A 15,221-nucleotide genomic window follows, 5' to 3' on the forward strand; every position below is an offset into this window, starting at 1 on the left:
ATAGTTAGTGCACAAAAACCTTTCATCTATGGCATTACTTAGACTCACACAGACATCAAGAAACAGCATATGAATCTCAACAATGGTGACAAAAGATACAAAAAATCCTGATGCATAATTTATTAATGCCGCAATGCATGCTGGGAGATTATGGAGTTTCTTTTGTGTCTTTTTTATTCAAACAAACATATTGTGTTTGAGAGTAAAACTAATTATTTTGTAATTAAAATATATATATATTGCAAAAAAAGTCTTCCTAAGGCTCAAAAATAAAGAAGTTGATAACAGAATTATTTGCAGTGCGTGTAAATCTTTGAAAACCTTTATTTTTCCTTGTGCACTTCGAGAACTTTTCATCCCAACCCCACACATTTTGCTCTCTTTTCTGCTGTCTTTTTTGCGGGTCAAAATATTTTGCTTGCGAGGTGAATAGTTTTGCAAGTTGAAAAGTTTTGCAAGTTGAAAAGTTTTGCGAATTGAAAAGTTTTGTTTGCACGTGAAGCTGTAGCTCAGTGGGCGGTCTCTACCAACCAGGATGAAAGGCCTTTTTCTATTGGTCACCCTCGATTGAAGTGACTAGTTGGCCACGCCCACTACGGTTTCCCGCCGCTGCTGCTGCCACCGAGAAGATAAGAGAAGCGAGAATGGCGAGCAACAGGTCGTTTACTGGGTAAGATAACTAATTTAATATCATAAACGCAGTGACAAGTGAACTGAATGATTCTCTCTTCTTATGCTGTCCCATTTAAATACTTAACGTTGGCTAGACCAGTATGTAGTTAGTGTTACCGTTGACTAGATTTTATCTATTAGCCAACACTAACGTTAGCAGCCAGAGCCACCATTAGTAACGTTTGCTGTGTGATCGATGTCCAGTGTTGCTAGCTGAGCTGACATTCATGATGACATTGGATTTTCTCAGCGTAAAGGTTAAGAGGCACTATTTTCGATGTTCGTAGAGTTGGGCCTAGGTTCTGGAATAAAAATATAGGCGTCCCGCGTGACGTCACGCCATTTGGAGTAGCCATCTTGGCGGAATAGAGAATGCTAAACCGTCGGCGAAATATTCCTATCATGCCCGAGCGATGCTGTGCAGTTGGATGCGATCAGATACGTGATCATACAAAAGGAATATCTTTATACCGTAAGTGCGATGACATGACGTGAAGCGTTAGCTGACGGTAATAATAGTGGTGGGGGAAAAATCTATTCTGTTCAGTATCGAGATATTTTGCGCACGCAATTATATACTGTAGCGTAAAGTATTGCAATATTTATTTGAGCAATTCCGTCAAAGAAGCAACACATTAAAGCCTGGAAAGCATTGAAGATGCGATGTTCACAGATTTAATGTGACATTTGAAGTGAGTTGAGCAGTCTTATTTTCCTCATTTTTTGTAATGCCTTTGAATAATATGGGGGACATGAATCGCAATATATCGCAGAATCGAATCGCAATACTTGCTGTATTGCAATATGTTGTTGACGGATGTATTCCGTCAAAATGGCTGACACGCGGCTAGGGGTCACGTGACTGGGAGATCTGTATTTACACGACTTCTTTTTTTTTATTTTTTTTTATGGCGGGTGCTAGAGTTTCGCGTGTGTTCGGCCAATCAGCGTGCACTAAAGTCACTGGTAGAGTGTGTGTGTGTGTGTGTGTGTGTGTGTGTGTGTGTGTGTGTGTGTGTGTGTGTGTGTGTGTGTGTGTGTGTGTAAATTGATCTAGCCACATGGATTGTATTTTTGATTTTCATAGTGTATTGCATATACTTATTGTATGTTTTACATTGAATTTGAGTTATTTATTTTTTTTACTTAATGGCAGAATTGAAAACCAAACAGGCAGATCACAACCACAGGTAAGCTATTAGCTTATTTCTACAAATTAATCAGATGACAGTTTGTTTTGCTCAGTATTATAATATTAGTGTTTTGCACCTAAACCTTTTTTCCCCAGTATGACCATGCTGTAACCGAAGCAGCACAACATTTAATTTCCTTGGTGGCCAGAGCTATCCCTGAGGAAAATGCAAGGCAGGGTCAGACTCAGAGCCAGATCCAGCAGTCAGGAATACCTACTGTGGAACATGAAATGGCTAGGTAGATAGCAAGCATATTTAAAAGGGCCAGTTCAGGTGTTACACAGAATAGTCAAACATTCCTTTTTTATAGCGATATAAGTTTGGCATAGGATGCCGCAGCTAAACATAGTGTTTCTTGCTACTCAAAAATAAACACCGAATACACACATTCATAGTTTTACCTGTTCTACAATTTGCAGATCTTTTCCTGGATTTTTTAAAAATGCTGGCAAAAATAAAAGACATCTTGCCAGATGTCACAGGCCAACAGTACCAGCAAAGGCGCATAAATATTTTGATTGTTCTGTGTCTTTGCTGGGCTCTAAATCTGATACGACCCCATCTATATCCGAAGAGCTGGAGCTCATGCAAGCAGGGCTAGGAAAGAGGACCCTGTCCTTAACATCAGATACAACACATGCCGAGGTGAGGAGTCCTGATCTTAAGCAAACACATATTCTAATAGCGTTATTTGTTGTGTCTGTGTTTTAAGGGTTTTTCTTTAACGTTAATGTAGTTATCAAGTTTGCTGCGGGAAGCATACTCAAAGATGAGTCATTTGGAAGACAGGTGGCTTCTTTTCAAAGCTGCAGGTGTGCTTTTTCACAACTTTTATCAACATTTGGTGTTAAAATTCATTAATATGAATGTCCATTCAGTACAGAAAACATTAATGCATTATACTGTAAAGTTATTCTCTTTATCAGTTGTTGTGTTACTTGCTTATATAGGTGGGAATGGAAGGAGAAGAATATCTGTAATACCATTGGAGGCAGAGGGGTATACAGGATCAGTGATCAAAAGTGCTTCTAGTGGTGGGAAGAACTTGCTGTACGTCGTGCCATTGCAGGATGAACTTGATATGACACCACTGCCACCAGATGCACCTGAATTTGCCCGAATGCCAAAGGCAACTTGTAAAAAATGCAAGACTCTGATGCCACTTCAGACACTGGCTTTGCATGTTGACCAGTGTGACAGCATGCAAAACTCAGAAAACTCTGAAATTGAGGTAAGACTATGTTGTGTAGGCTTTAGGTTACTATCTTTAAGAACTGTCGCTGACAATAGAAATTGTCTTTTTCTTTTCTCTTTGCAGGAAGAAGATTTGGTGTTTATAGAGGAGGCAACATCATCTAATGTTATACATCACCCTCAGGAGGTACACAAGCAAAAGCTAAATTAAACATTGGCTATGTTTACATGACACCTTTTGTTTCAACTGGAACGAAGTCATTCTGACTGATTGAATCCGAACGTAGTTTACATGAGCGATACATAAAGTGATCAGGTTGATGTGTGTGTTAATATGCCACAAGCTTCAAATTATGATTATTTAAAATGCGCTCACTGCATGAATATTTAGTGTTTCCTGCTGTTTGCGCATACAATTCTCCTACATTGCTTCTTTTCTTTGTTTTAAAGAGCAGACATAATATTGATCTATTTCGGGTTCTGATTAGGAGACGATGAGCACATGAACTGTCGTGCTGCTTATATTTATCAAACATTAAAAACGCCCAAAATAAAGTGTCTGTGGATGAGTATGAAAGATGGACTGATGAAACAACGAAAAATCTAATTCAATCAGATTACTAATGGATTATTTGGTTGTATGTAAACGTAGCCATTGTAAATGATCAATTACTTCTAAAAAAAATTGGCCCTGCAAACATTTTGTCTTTAACTTTTAGGCACTTGAGACCCGGTGCCCAATATGCTTAGGAACCTTTCCAGTTTCTGACTTAGAATTGCATGCCAGCTTTTGTGGAGAAAGGTAATAGTAATAGTGACTCGCAATAAAGCTTAAAGGGATACTGCACCGTTTTTTTCATATTAAACTGTTATTCCCTTAACTAAGACGAGTTGATACATACCTCTCTCGTCTCAGTGCGTGCACTCAATCGCTCTGGCGCGCGGCGACACTTTGATAGGACTTAGCTTAGCCTAGTTCATTCATTAGGGTCCAAACAGAGTTGAAGTTAGAAGTGACCAAACACCTCCACGTTTTCCCTATTTAAATAGTTACACGAGTAGTTACACGACCAAGTATGGTGACACAAAATATAACATGGCGCTTTTCTAAGCGGGTAAAAAGGATAACTATAATGTATGGCGGAATAGCACTTGGGAGCACTTCGACTCGGCGCAGTAATATCATCACTCCTGAAAAATCCTCTCCCTCTCACTTCTGTCATTAGAACCAACGTGACTTTTTACTGCGCCGAGTCGAAGTGCTTCCAAGTGCTAATCCGCCATACATTATAGTTATCCTTTTTACCTGCTTATAAAAGCACCACGTTTTATTTTGTGTCACCATACTTGGTCGGATAACTACTCGTGTAACTGTATTTAAATAGGGAAAACGTGGAGGTGTTTGGTCGCTTCTAACTTCATCTCTGTTTGGTCCCTAATGAATGAACTAGGCTAAGCTAAGTGCTATCAAAATGTCGCCGCGCGCCAGAGCGATTGAGTGCACACACTGAGACGAGAGAGGTATGTATCAACTCATCTTAGTTAAGGGAATAACATAAGCCCCTTTCACACAGAGATTCCGGAAAATACACGGATAAAGTGACCCGGGATTTGACCCGGGTTCGTTTGATTTTGGTTCATTCACACTGCCAGTGATTTTCCGGAATCAGAGAGTGCGTTCACACACAACCCGTAAAAATGCCGTAAAGACACGTGACATCGATGTGACTTGTAATCTCAGCAGTGTCTTAAGTTTGCTTATGAGCTGTATCTAGCCTGTGCATTTGTTTCTCTGATTCGATCATAAACTTGCGCATTACGTACCGTTTCACAGTTGGCGAACGATCCCGGCTTCAGCGTCATCACTACGACACGGCATTATTACGGCTTTTGTTCACACAGCGCGCGTTCCGGGACTGAACACGGCAATGTTACTAGGTCCCGACCCGGCATCGATCCCGGCATAAATCCCGGGTCGAGTCTGCGTTCACACAGAAGGCGCTCTGGCAATTTGCCGACAATTTCCCGGGTTCAAAGCGCTGTGAAAGGGGCTATAGTTTAATATGAAAAAAAGTGGAGTATCCCTTTTAAAATAACACCTAGTTATAACTTTTGTTCTCTGAATCCATATGATCACTGTATGATGAACAAGTCAAAATGTAATTATTTATTCACAAAAAATCAACCATATTGATTCAATATGGTTTGAAGCACTTATTAATTAAACCACTCACAATATAGACCAAATTAAATCTGGCCAGATATTCACAGATATGTAGATATTCATTTAATATATCCATATATTATTCTCCTTGAAAAAAAAAAAAGTCTTTATAAAAGAAATCATAAAATTCATTGTGTTTCTCTGGGCAAATGGCATGTTGAGTGATCATCTATGGGTATAATATTTCTTTAATCTTTGTTTACACTATTGCTGAAGTGTTTGAAAATTTTTAAAAGTGATGAAATGTTTAAAACCTGAGTATATACATTAATTGTTATATAATTTTTTTTGTTTTTTGTTTTTTGTTTTTTTACATTAGTCCAGATGGAGTGCCAGAAAAAATACCCTGCTCTGATTTGGATCATATCTCATGGTATCCTATCTGATTATGTTCATTGCTTCTGTAAATTATCATTGCTCTTAAAGTAAATTGCAAAGGATATATATTTATTTCAGTGAGGAGGATGTGATTCGTCATGCAGCAGCACAGATAAATACCACAAAGACCTTTGAAATCTGTGTGTCACGAGACAACATGGTTGAGAGAGGTCTGAAGCTGTGGAAACGTCAAAAAATGGGAAGCCCAGTCAATCCCTTGAAAATCATCTTCCTGGGAGAGCCAGGAGTTGACACAGGGGCACTGAGGAAAGAATTTCTGTCCAGTGGGTAGTTTGCTTTAATCATACATTTAGTTGACATGTAAAAATAAAAAAAATATTCCTAGATTTCATTATTCTAAAAATACAGTCTGTATCTGAAATATCACAGTTGTACTGTTTTTTTTTTTTCAATGCCCCTAACTGCCTAGCCTAATGATATTTAATCTTTTTTTATGGATTTAGCAATGGTTGCTGGCATTGAAAAACGTCTCTTTGAAGGTGATGCGAAGAAAGGAAAAACACCGAAGTACTCCCTCAATGATCTGGACAATGAGCTGTTCAAGTATGTGTCTTGCCATTTGGATTTTGGGTTAACTTTATATTCAAACAATTCCTTCTAAATCATTGATGAAAGAAAAGTTTGGTATGCCATGAGGGTCTGCAGGAGAAAAGATATTTTGAAGAAAGTTTCAGCTGTTTTTGTCCACATAATAAAAATCAATGAGGTTTAAAACTCAACTGTATTTTATAATATACCCAAGTCAGATGAAACATTATTTAAAAAAAAAAAATCCTGTAGAAGAAAGAAAAGTTTGAAATTGCCTAAGTAAATACATATTTTTCTTTTCTTTATTTGAAGTAACATAATAGTACTTCTATATACAGACATTTATACAAGTATACCACTCTATATTAGTGCCAAGAACTGTTGTCCATATATAAAACAGTATATATTTCTAGAGTTGCAGGTGAAATATTTGCTGTGAGCATTGCGCAAGGAGGACCGCCACCACGGTTTATGCAAGAGTGGTGTTACGAATACCTTGTTACCGGTAACATCAAAAGGGATGGTGTACATGACACAGAGATATCACCACTAATCAAAATGGTAGGTCTGGTTGACTTCATTTCATTAGATACAAGTTCTCTATCCATAAGGAAATTAGTTTGCTGTTATCATGTTATAAAGCCACTGACAAATTGGTTTTGCTTTAAAAATCAGCAGTGAAATCATGCAGTTTAATATTTATTAAAGGTAAAATTTTACTTGTAGATTGAAGATGCATCTGACCTGTCCAACTTCACAAAAGAAATCCTGGACTGTGGCTACACTGGACCGATCAACACTGACCACAAGGAAAGCATATTGAGGTATGTCAGACTCAGCACTGAGAAAAAAAGGTTATGGTTCATTTACATAATCATCAATACTTAACAGAATTACAATGCCTGCTGAGTTGTAATATGGTACATTTTAAAGCAGATATAGCCAAACACGGCTATGACCGCTTCGCCCAACGATTCAATTTTTCACTACACAACACCCCTAGCAACCACACATAGCAACTTAAAAACATGTTTGATCTCATTGATATTGTTCATTGAAGCTAGAGTATTGTGAGAGATCGAGTAAGCGAGGGTAACTGCATTTACATTAGACATAGCATTTTCCTTCAGGTCAGTCCTATATTCATAATTAAAAAAAATCAGTCCGCTGTGATCTTCCTTCTCTGTGATCACACGTTTGAGTCCTTTCAATATAAAAGTCTTCTCTACTGACTGACTCACTCAATAAGACAATCTTTGCCGCCATCTATTGGTGAAATAATGTATGTAACTTCTGTTGCTGTTTTTACGATCAGGAACTATTTTTTCCAGCGGAAGGAAGTCTTTAAGTGATTTTACTTCATGATAGTTGCATAGATAAATATTTTTCTGCTTTAATATTTGCATTGTGAAAACCGTTTTCTAAAAGCAATAAGGTACGAGAGGCTGTGCTGTATCAGGAATAAGTCACGGCTGAAGGGGTTGCAGGCACTTAACAGCGCCCTTCAGCCGTGACTTATTCACGATACAGCACATCCTCTTGTACCTTATTACTTACATCACACTCGCAATTATAGACTTCTTTGATGGGAGCTATGAGTCTTTCTCATAGGTCTTTCTATATATACAGACTCATACATTATAATTGTTCTTTAAACAAAAAAGGAATTCATTTAAATTATGCAAATAAATTGTATAATTTACTTTGTTGTTTTGAATGCCCTGTTTTTAAATTTGAAGCATTTTAATGTTTTATTTTTGTCTTTATTCTTGTTTTGCCAGAGCTCTTGCTCTACATATTACTACAAAACGCATCCCAATGCTGCAACAACTGCGTGTGGGCCTTGAGATATACGATCTAATCAAAGTCATGCAGAAAAAGCCACAGGAGTGTCATGATCTCTTTGTCATAGGATATGACGACAAAGTATGTAGAAATTCTGTTTTGAGCATTTTAGGGTTTTTTTTGTACTATGTCACAAATTGCAAATGTTGAAATACATTTTCATGCTTTTCTTTTTGGTGTTTAGGTTGACTCCCATTACATTTTATCCCACCTGGCCCCAGAGATGAGCCCAATTGGTTCGATTAAACAAGTGAAAGAGTCAAAAATCATGGAATTCTTTCAAGATTTCCTACTTGAACTTGAAGGTATGGACTTAAAATGTTTTTATAATGTGCTATGTTATTTGATAACCAGGTGTGTAAATATGCTACTTTAGTTCCCAATGTAAAAGAGTATAAGTAAACTAAAACATTAATTCTCATTACATCTCTTTATTTCTTCTGAAGACACACAAGCAGAAGATGCAGCAGCAGGAGAAAACTTGTCTGTGCCAAAGATAATGCAGTGGATGACTGGGCAAGCTCACAGGCATCTGCTTGTGTCAGAAAGGGAGAAGTTTAATATAGTGTTTAAATTTGACCATTGCTGTTTACAGCACATGCCAAACCACACTGTGTGTTACCCAATTGTCAGTGCTTGCACCAATACCATAACATTTCCTGTAGTCCATATGGTAGATTACGAGTCTTTCAAAACACTCATGCAAACTGCTGTTACATATGGGGCAAGCTTTGACAGAGTGTAATGTATATCAAAGCATTCTCTTTAATTGTGTTATTCTTTGTAAAGTTTTTAAAGGGATAGTTCATCCAAAGATGTAAATTCTGTCATTGATTACTCAACTTCATGTTTTTTCAAACCTGTAAGACTTCGTTCATCTTCGGAACACAAATGAATGTTTCTATTGAAATCTGAGAGATCTTTCCCTCCATTTGGTGTACATGTAACAAAACAAATATCTTCCAATTTCTTGTGGGAGCCACAAACAAGTTCTAATAAAAAAAGTTCCTTATTGCATAATTTATTTTTGTGGTTTTTTTCTCATTAAAGGCAAAATACTTAAGAAATTAAAATCAACTTAATAAATTACATTTAAGGCAAACCATACAGCAGGAGCCCTTTTTTTCATACATGTACTGTTACGAACTTTAAAAGTAGGGAATGTACTGTAACATTTATATATTAATATGCTGCTGGATGTGATGTGAAGTGAGGTGGAAGAACATGACAAACAATCTTTGAAAGAGAAAAATGACTGAATTTTTATTCACATAAAAGCCACTAGATCCAGTAAAATAACAAGAATAATGTGCGCTATGTACAATGTGATAAATGGGAAAAGAACAAAAGCAGCACCAAAGAAAAGAACAAAATATAACAAAACAATCCTTAATCTAAACCTAATCTAACCAAAGAAAAAGGTAGAAAATAAACCGAAATCTTCGGTGCATCCGGCACCCTAACAAAACAGAAAATACATTAAGTGGCACTCACTTCTTACCTAGTGTATCTAGACAATCATCTGCTACGGGTGCAGTGTATATCGCGATATACTGACCTGCGTTCTCTTCCCACTATATCAGCTGTTGCCCGATACCTCAGAGCAAATGCAAAGGTAGACCACACAATACAAAGCACATAGCACACAACTCAGTCCGCTACAGAAAAATAATTTCACTACAGAAAACTCATTCCACTACTAAGAGCTCAGTTCACTACAGAAAACTCATTCCACTACTAAGAGCTCAGTTCACTACAGAAAACTCATTCCACTACTAAGAGCTCAGTTCACTACAGAGAGTACAAATCGCGATCGAGAGAAAGCATGAACGAACACCGCTTGGGCTTTATATATTTATAACATTAAATTTAAAGTTAATTGACATGCTTGTACGTAGATGTCATAGCCAAAACAAGTGGACTCAACGCAGGGGTTCACTTGATTCTGTAAAGTAGCAAAATCTTCAGGTGACAAGGGGCAAGGTATCTCTGGGACAATGACTCCATGTTCAGAGTCAACAATCTGTGGATTCTGGAAGAATAATTCCTCTGCTTGCAAAATCTGGGAGGGAGGGACAGGCATTGATTACAAGAACAATCACCTTACAAAGTACCATAAGGCAGTATGTTTTATCTATCTTAAGTAATGCATACCTCTGCAAAATCAGGCTCTGACACAGGTGCTTGCAACATCCCAATATTCCAAAGCTGATTCGGTGACAAATTTCCCTCCGTTCGCAAGGGATGACAGTTCCACATCTCTATGAAATGCTGCAAATCTGTGTGTATTCTGGGGATGAAAACATATCTCACACAGAATAGGTGAACAGCATTAGACAGGTCAATTAATCCCTCCTCTTCCAAGCTGTGGAGAACATTGTAGTAACTTGATGTTACAGCAGTCCAAACATCTCTCCATAGCCGTTCCACTCTAAGGCAGAGAAAAGTGTAAGGTGTTGATTTAACTGCAAAGCATTTTAAAAGTTTACATAAAAAAAAGAAAAAAAAAGTATAAGAAATATACATTAACCATGCTCTCCTATTTAATTACCTCTGGTTATGCACGCCTTTGCCAGCAATAAAGCTGCCACGGCCAGTTCCTCGCACAGTAAACATGCACCGAGCAATGTCTACATTCTCAACCCCTTGGTCTGCTCGTACTCTAAAACAGTCAGAAAGAGCAGTTTGATTATTAGAAGTATTATGTGTGTTGGTTCCAAGTCAAGAGCCTTAAATCTACAACCTAGGGCTGCCCGATGTATTGTTTTAACATCGATATTGCGATGTGCACATCCACGATAGTCACATCACCAAACTCGGCTAAAACAATCTTTATAGCACGGGCAGTTCCAGTACCTGATTATGACTGGGTACTATGAGTAATCTGTAAAAAGAGTATCTTACAAAAAAACTTTTTCTTCACAATATTTATGCTCACAGTACATCTGTAAAAAGGGTAAAAACAAAGTTTTTATATGGAAAAGGATCTTATACAGATCTTTTATTAACAATGTTCCTTTGAAAGAAAAGGTTTGTAACATAATGTGGCTCTTTTTCTGGATACCTTATGAAATGTTTAAAACTGTAGTCATAAGATCCCTAATTATCAGTGGGACCATTTTTGTAAAGAATTTGTGAGAAATCAATCTGTATAATGTGCATACCTTGATGGCCATCCATTTTTTTCTACTCCATCCATGAAAAACCCAAAAGCTGTTTTGGCTTTGTTATTCCCAGCAACATCCAGGTAAAAGATCTGTTCAGGAGTTGGACACAACAGCTTAATATCGATATGCAAGATATACAAGAGAAATGACGAAGGGTTGATTAATAAATATGTACCTTCCTTGAAAAGCCATCAACAGCCCCAAAAATCACTATGTTGTACCTATAAAAAAAAGTCAGTATTCACACATAAAAAAAAGTAAAAAAAATTTGATGATCAGTCTCTTCTGCATTTCTTTGATCCAAAATATAGCACAAACAGTAATATTGTGAAATACTTTGACAATTTAAAATATAAATATTTTTAACATTGTCTTTACTGTCACTTTTGATCAATTTTATGCATCATTGCCGAGTATTAATTTCTTTTTTTGAACAGTAGTGTGTAATGTTACAAAAGATTTTATTTCAAATTAACTGTTCTTTTGAACTTTCTATTCATCAAAGAATACTGAAACAAATTTGTACATAAAGGTTTTCAACACTAATAATGATAAGACATTTTTCTTGAGCATCAACTCATATTAGAATGATTTCTGAAGGATCATGTGACACTGAAGACTGGAATAATGATGCTGAAAATTCAGCTTTGATCACAGGAATAAATTACACTTTACTGTATATACATATATTCACATAGAAAAAAGTTATTTTACATTGTAATAATATTTCACAATAATATTGTTTTTACTGTATTTTGGATCAAATAAATTCAGCTTTGATGAGGCCAAGGGACTTTTTTCTATAATATATTTTAAAAAAACCTACAGATCCCAAACTTTTGGTATGTATAATGAGATTTAGCGATATAACATCAACATCACAAATTATTACACAAGACAAACGTATGGTAAAGCTATGATTAATATTTAATTAAAAATAAAAGTATTAAAAATTACCTTATCAACTTATGATTCGTGTCTATATGGACAAGAGACAAAGGAGCAGGAACAGAGTATGTACGTCTTGCGACGCATGACAGCTGGACCATCCTTGAAAGTACTCCTGCACCATCCACACGTTGCAAAGACATTTTCACTCTTCTCCATGTAACTCGATGTCCCATTGCTTGTAGAGATCCTTTCACCAGCCTGTATCCCGCATGAGGTGTTCTTCCCTTTATAGATCTAACCTTCTGATCAAGTTCATGATCAGAAAGATCAGAATAGTTGCTCCTAACAGACAGACTTTCCTCTTTCATTCGCCTGTATAAGGTTGATCTTGAAATGCCATGCACTTCAGCCAAAGAGGCCAGAGGTAAGTGCATGCTGAGCAAATCTTGGAGAGTTTCTTTTTGTATGTTTAGTCTGGGACGCCCCACACTTCCACTCCATTCAGGTACAGCTACATTGTCCAACAATGGAGGGACAACACTCTTTGAAAGGTAATTGGCAAGAACTTCATTTAACTGTTCTAGAGCATCCACCACACCCTGGGGTATGTCTATATATGATGCTCCAGCTCGAACAAACTGTAACTCCTGACAGCAAACAAAATGGAGATATTCAAAGTCAATGGGATGCCTATTAACAATGCAACCAAGTCTATCCACAGACCTATGCAAAATCTGCCATTGCGTAGTCCTGCAAAGAGAAACAACATTTAAAAACAAAATTAGCTGATGTAACAAATACATAACATTCAGAAGCATATATATTTTAACTGTGCACTTAGTTTTTGACTAAATCAAAATTCAGTTAATTGATCACAAATTACAATCACTGTTATTCCTTTACTTAAAGGTACTATGTAACTTTTGGAGTTCTAGAGACATGCAGTTTCGTTAACAGACTCAATGCACTTGTGCTAAATAATCTGTCTGTGTCTGTCTGGAAATACATGAAGAAACAGAAGCGTCTTGGAGACGTAGCCACAGTTCTTCTGGATTTAGTCTGTCTCCATTTTTTCTGCTTCTTCATGTAATCCCAGACAGACTCGATGATGGTGAGATCAGATCATACTCGACTGTTGTCAGACTCCTTGTGCATATATAAATCTCATTGAATTATTACAATTAATGGCAAAATGAATGTTTGGAAAAGTAAACTGATATTTCCTTCTGACACACTATAGCAAAATATATAAATAACTGGCTTAAAACTATTTTTTGGGGGTGAAAATAATAACGTGCCTATGACTTTAATGGACTGGTGCACCGGAGGAACCTTTTCATAGTTTCTTGAACTAATGGCAGAAGAGTAGGGTCTAAACCAGCACTAATATGAACTACCAGTGACTTTAGTGCACGCTGATTGGCCGAACACACGCAAAACTCTAGCACCCGCTATAAAGATATTCCTTTTGTATGATCACGTATCTGATCGCATCCAACTGCACAGCATCGCTTGGGCATGATAGGAATATTTCGCCGACGGTTTAGCATTCTCTATTCCGCCAAGATGGCTACTCCAAATGGCGTGACGTCACGCGGGACGCCTATATTTTTATTCCAGAACCTAGGCCCAACTCTACGAACATCGAAAATAGTGCCTCTTAACCTTTACGCTGAGAAAATCCAATGTCATCATGAATGTCAGCTCAGCTAGCAACACTGGACATCGATCACACAGCAAACGTTACTAATGGTGGCTCTGGCTGCTAACGTTAGTGTTGGCTAATAGATAAAATCTAGTCAACGGTAACACTAACTACATACTGGTCTAGCCAACGTTAAGTATTTAAATGGGACAGCATAAGAAGAGAGAATCATTCAGTTCACTTGTCACTGCGTTTATGATATTAAATTAGTTATCTTACCCAGTAAACGACCTGTTGCTCGCCATTCTCGCTTCTCTTATCTTCTCGGTGGCAGCAGCAGCGGCGGGAAACCGTAGTGGGCGTGGCCAACTAGTCACTTCAATCGAGGGTGACCAATAGAAAAAGGCCTTTCATCCTGGTTGGTAGAGACCGCCCACTGAGCTACAGCTTCACGTGCAAACAAAACTTTTCAATTCGCAAAACTTTTCAACTTGCAAAACTTTTCAACTTGCAAAACTATTCACCTCGCAAGCAAAATATTTTGACCCGCAAAAAAGACAGCAGAAAAGAGAGCAAAATGTGTGGGGTTGGGATGAAAAGTTCTCGAAGTGCACAAGGAAAAATAAAGGTTTTCAAAGATTTACACGCACTGCAAATAATTCTGTTATCAACTTCTTTATTTTTGAGCCTTAGGAAGACTTTTTTTGCAATATATATATATTTTAATTACAAAATAATTAGTTTTACTCTCAAACACAATATGTTTGTTTGAATAAAAAAGACACAAAAGAAACTCCATAGGAGATATGGGTGAGTTTTGATTTGTGGTACCCAGCATGCACTGCAGTATGAATCATTTCATTGATTGTCACCATTGTTGAGAGTCATACACTGATTCTTGATGTCTAAGTAATAATGTAGAAGAGAAAGTTCAATGCACTAAAAGTTTTTAAAATTCTTTATATTATTTGATTAACTGTTGGATCTAATGCTGTCAGGTCACACAGCTACTATAATAAATAAAACAAAATCACATAACCCCAATAATCAAAGCATTAGACACTGAAAAAGATAAGTGATTCAGGCCACAATATGATGATAACACCATCAATAAACAGCCAACATCACCTGATCTCTTTTTCTCTTGGCTTTTTCACTGCAACAAATGTGTTTTATAAACACATAATTATAGCAGCCAGAGAAAATTTTATATTAAAGAGTCAATGGTCAAGAGCCCAACTAAAGCAAACGCTAACCACCATCATGGTGACTTTAAAATACAACTATTGATTTAATTCAAACGGAAATGAAATAAAGTCAGTCTGGTTAGTAATAAGTGAAGCTGGTAATGCTGTTTGTGGAGTTGTTTAATCCTCCTCTGCTGAGATCTTCACAGATTTAATGTCTTCCTTTCTCTTCAGTTGATTTCATCTAAGGCTGTGGCTGAAGTCAGTTGTAGTTTT

The 15,221-nt window shown here is 37.1% G+C and overlaps 2 protein-coding genes across 7 annotated transcripts; one reads left to right on the plus strand and one right to left on the minus strand.

The window, feature by feature from the left end:
• Window positions 1–136: 136 nt before the first annotated feature.
• On the plus strand, window positions 137–9,008 carry LOC309496776 (G2/M phase-specific E3 ubiquitin-protein ligase-like). Of its 4 annotated transcripts, none has more exons than XM_082166896.1 (15): window positions 137–670; window positions 1,829–2,103; window positions 2,285–2,510; window positions 2,602–2,677; window positions 2,816–3,096; window positions 3,184–3,246; window positions 3,779–3,861; window positions 5,603–5,656; window positions 5,740–5,945; window positions 6,126–6,225; window positions 6,624–6,771; window positions 6,937–7,034; window positions 7,992–8,136; window positions 8,240–8,360; window positions 8,502–9,008. In XM_082166896.1, the coding sequence occupies exons 2-15, from the start codon at window positions 2,096–2,098 to the stop codon at window positions 8,798–8,800; spliced, it is 1,908 nt and encodes a 635-aa protein (XP_082023022.1). In that variant the 5' UTR covers window positions 137–670; window positions 1,829–2,095; the 3' UTR covers window positions 8,801–9,008. The 4 variants fall into 4 exon arrangements, with proteins under 4 accessions (XP_082023022.1, XP_082023023.1, XP_082023021.1 ...); XM_082166897.1 differs by having other exon boundaries at window positions 1,829–1,862; XM_082166895.1 differs by having other exon boundaries at window positions 137–425; window positions 460–1,862.
• A 33-nt stretch (window positions 9,009–9,041) lies between these two features.
• Window positions 9,042–14,571, minus strand: LOC309496777 (uncharacterized protein). 3 transcript variants are annotated; one of them, XM_082166899.1, is made up of 7 exons: window positions 14,283–14,571; window positions 12,180–14,248; window positions 11,398–11,443; window positions 11,220–11,311; window positions 10,607–10,717; window positions 10,210–10,486; window positions 9,042–10,117 (listed from the first exon to the last, which is right to left on the minus strand). In XM_082166899.1, exons 2-7 carry the CDS (start codon window positions 12,929–12,931, stop codon window positions 9,911–9,913), a joined length of 1,485 nt encoding a protein of 494 aa, XP_082023025.1. In that variant the 5' UTR covers window positions 12,932–14,248; window positions 14,283–14,571; the 3' UTR covers window positions 9,042–9,910. The 3 variants fall into 3 exon arrangements, with proteins under 3 accessions (XP_082023025.1, XP_082023024.1, XP_082023026.1); XM_082166900.1 differs by having other exon boundaries at window positions 9,045–10,117; window positions 12,180–12,863; window positions 14,038–14,571; XM_082166898.1 differs by having other exon boundaries at window positions 12,180–14,571.
• Between the last annotated feature and the right edge of the window lie 650 nt (window positions 14,572–15,221).

Source organism: Leuciscus leuciscus (genome assembly GCF_965113295.1).
Source record: "Leuciscus leuciscus genome assembly, chromosome: 4".
In the NCBI taxonomy this organism is placed as follows: Eukaryota; Metazoa; Chordata; class Actinopteri; order Cypriniformes; family Leuciscidae; genus Leuciscus; species Leuciscus leuciscus.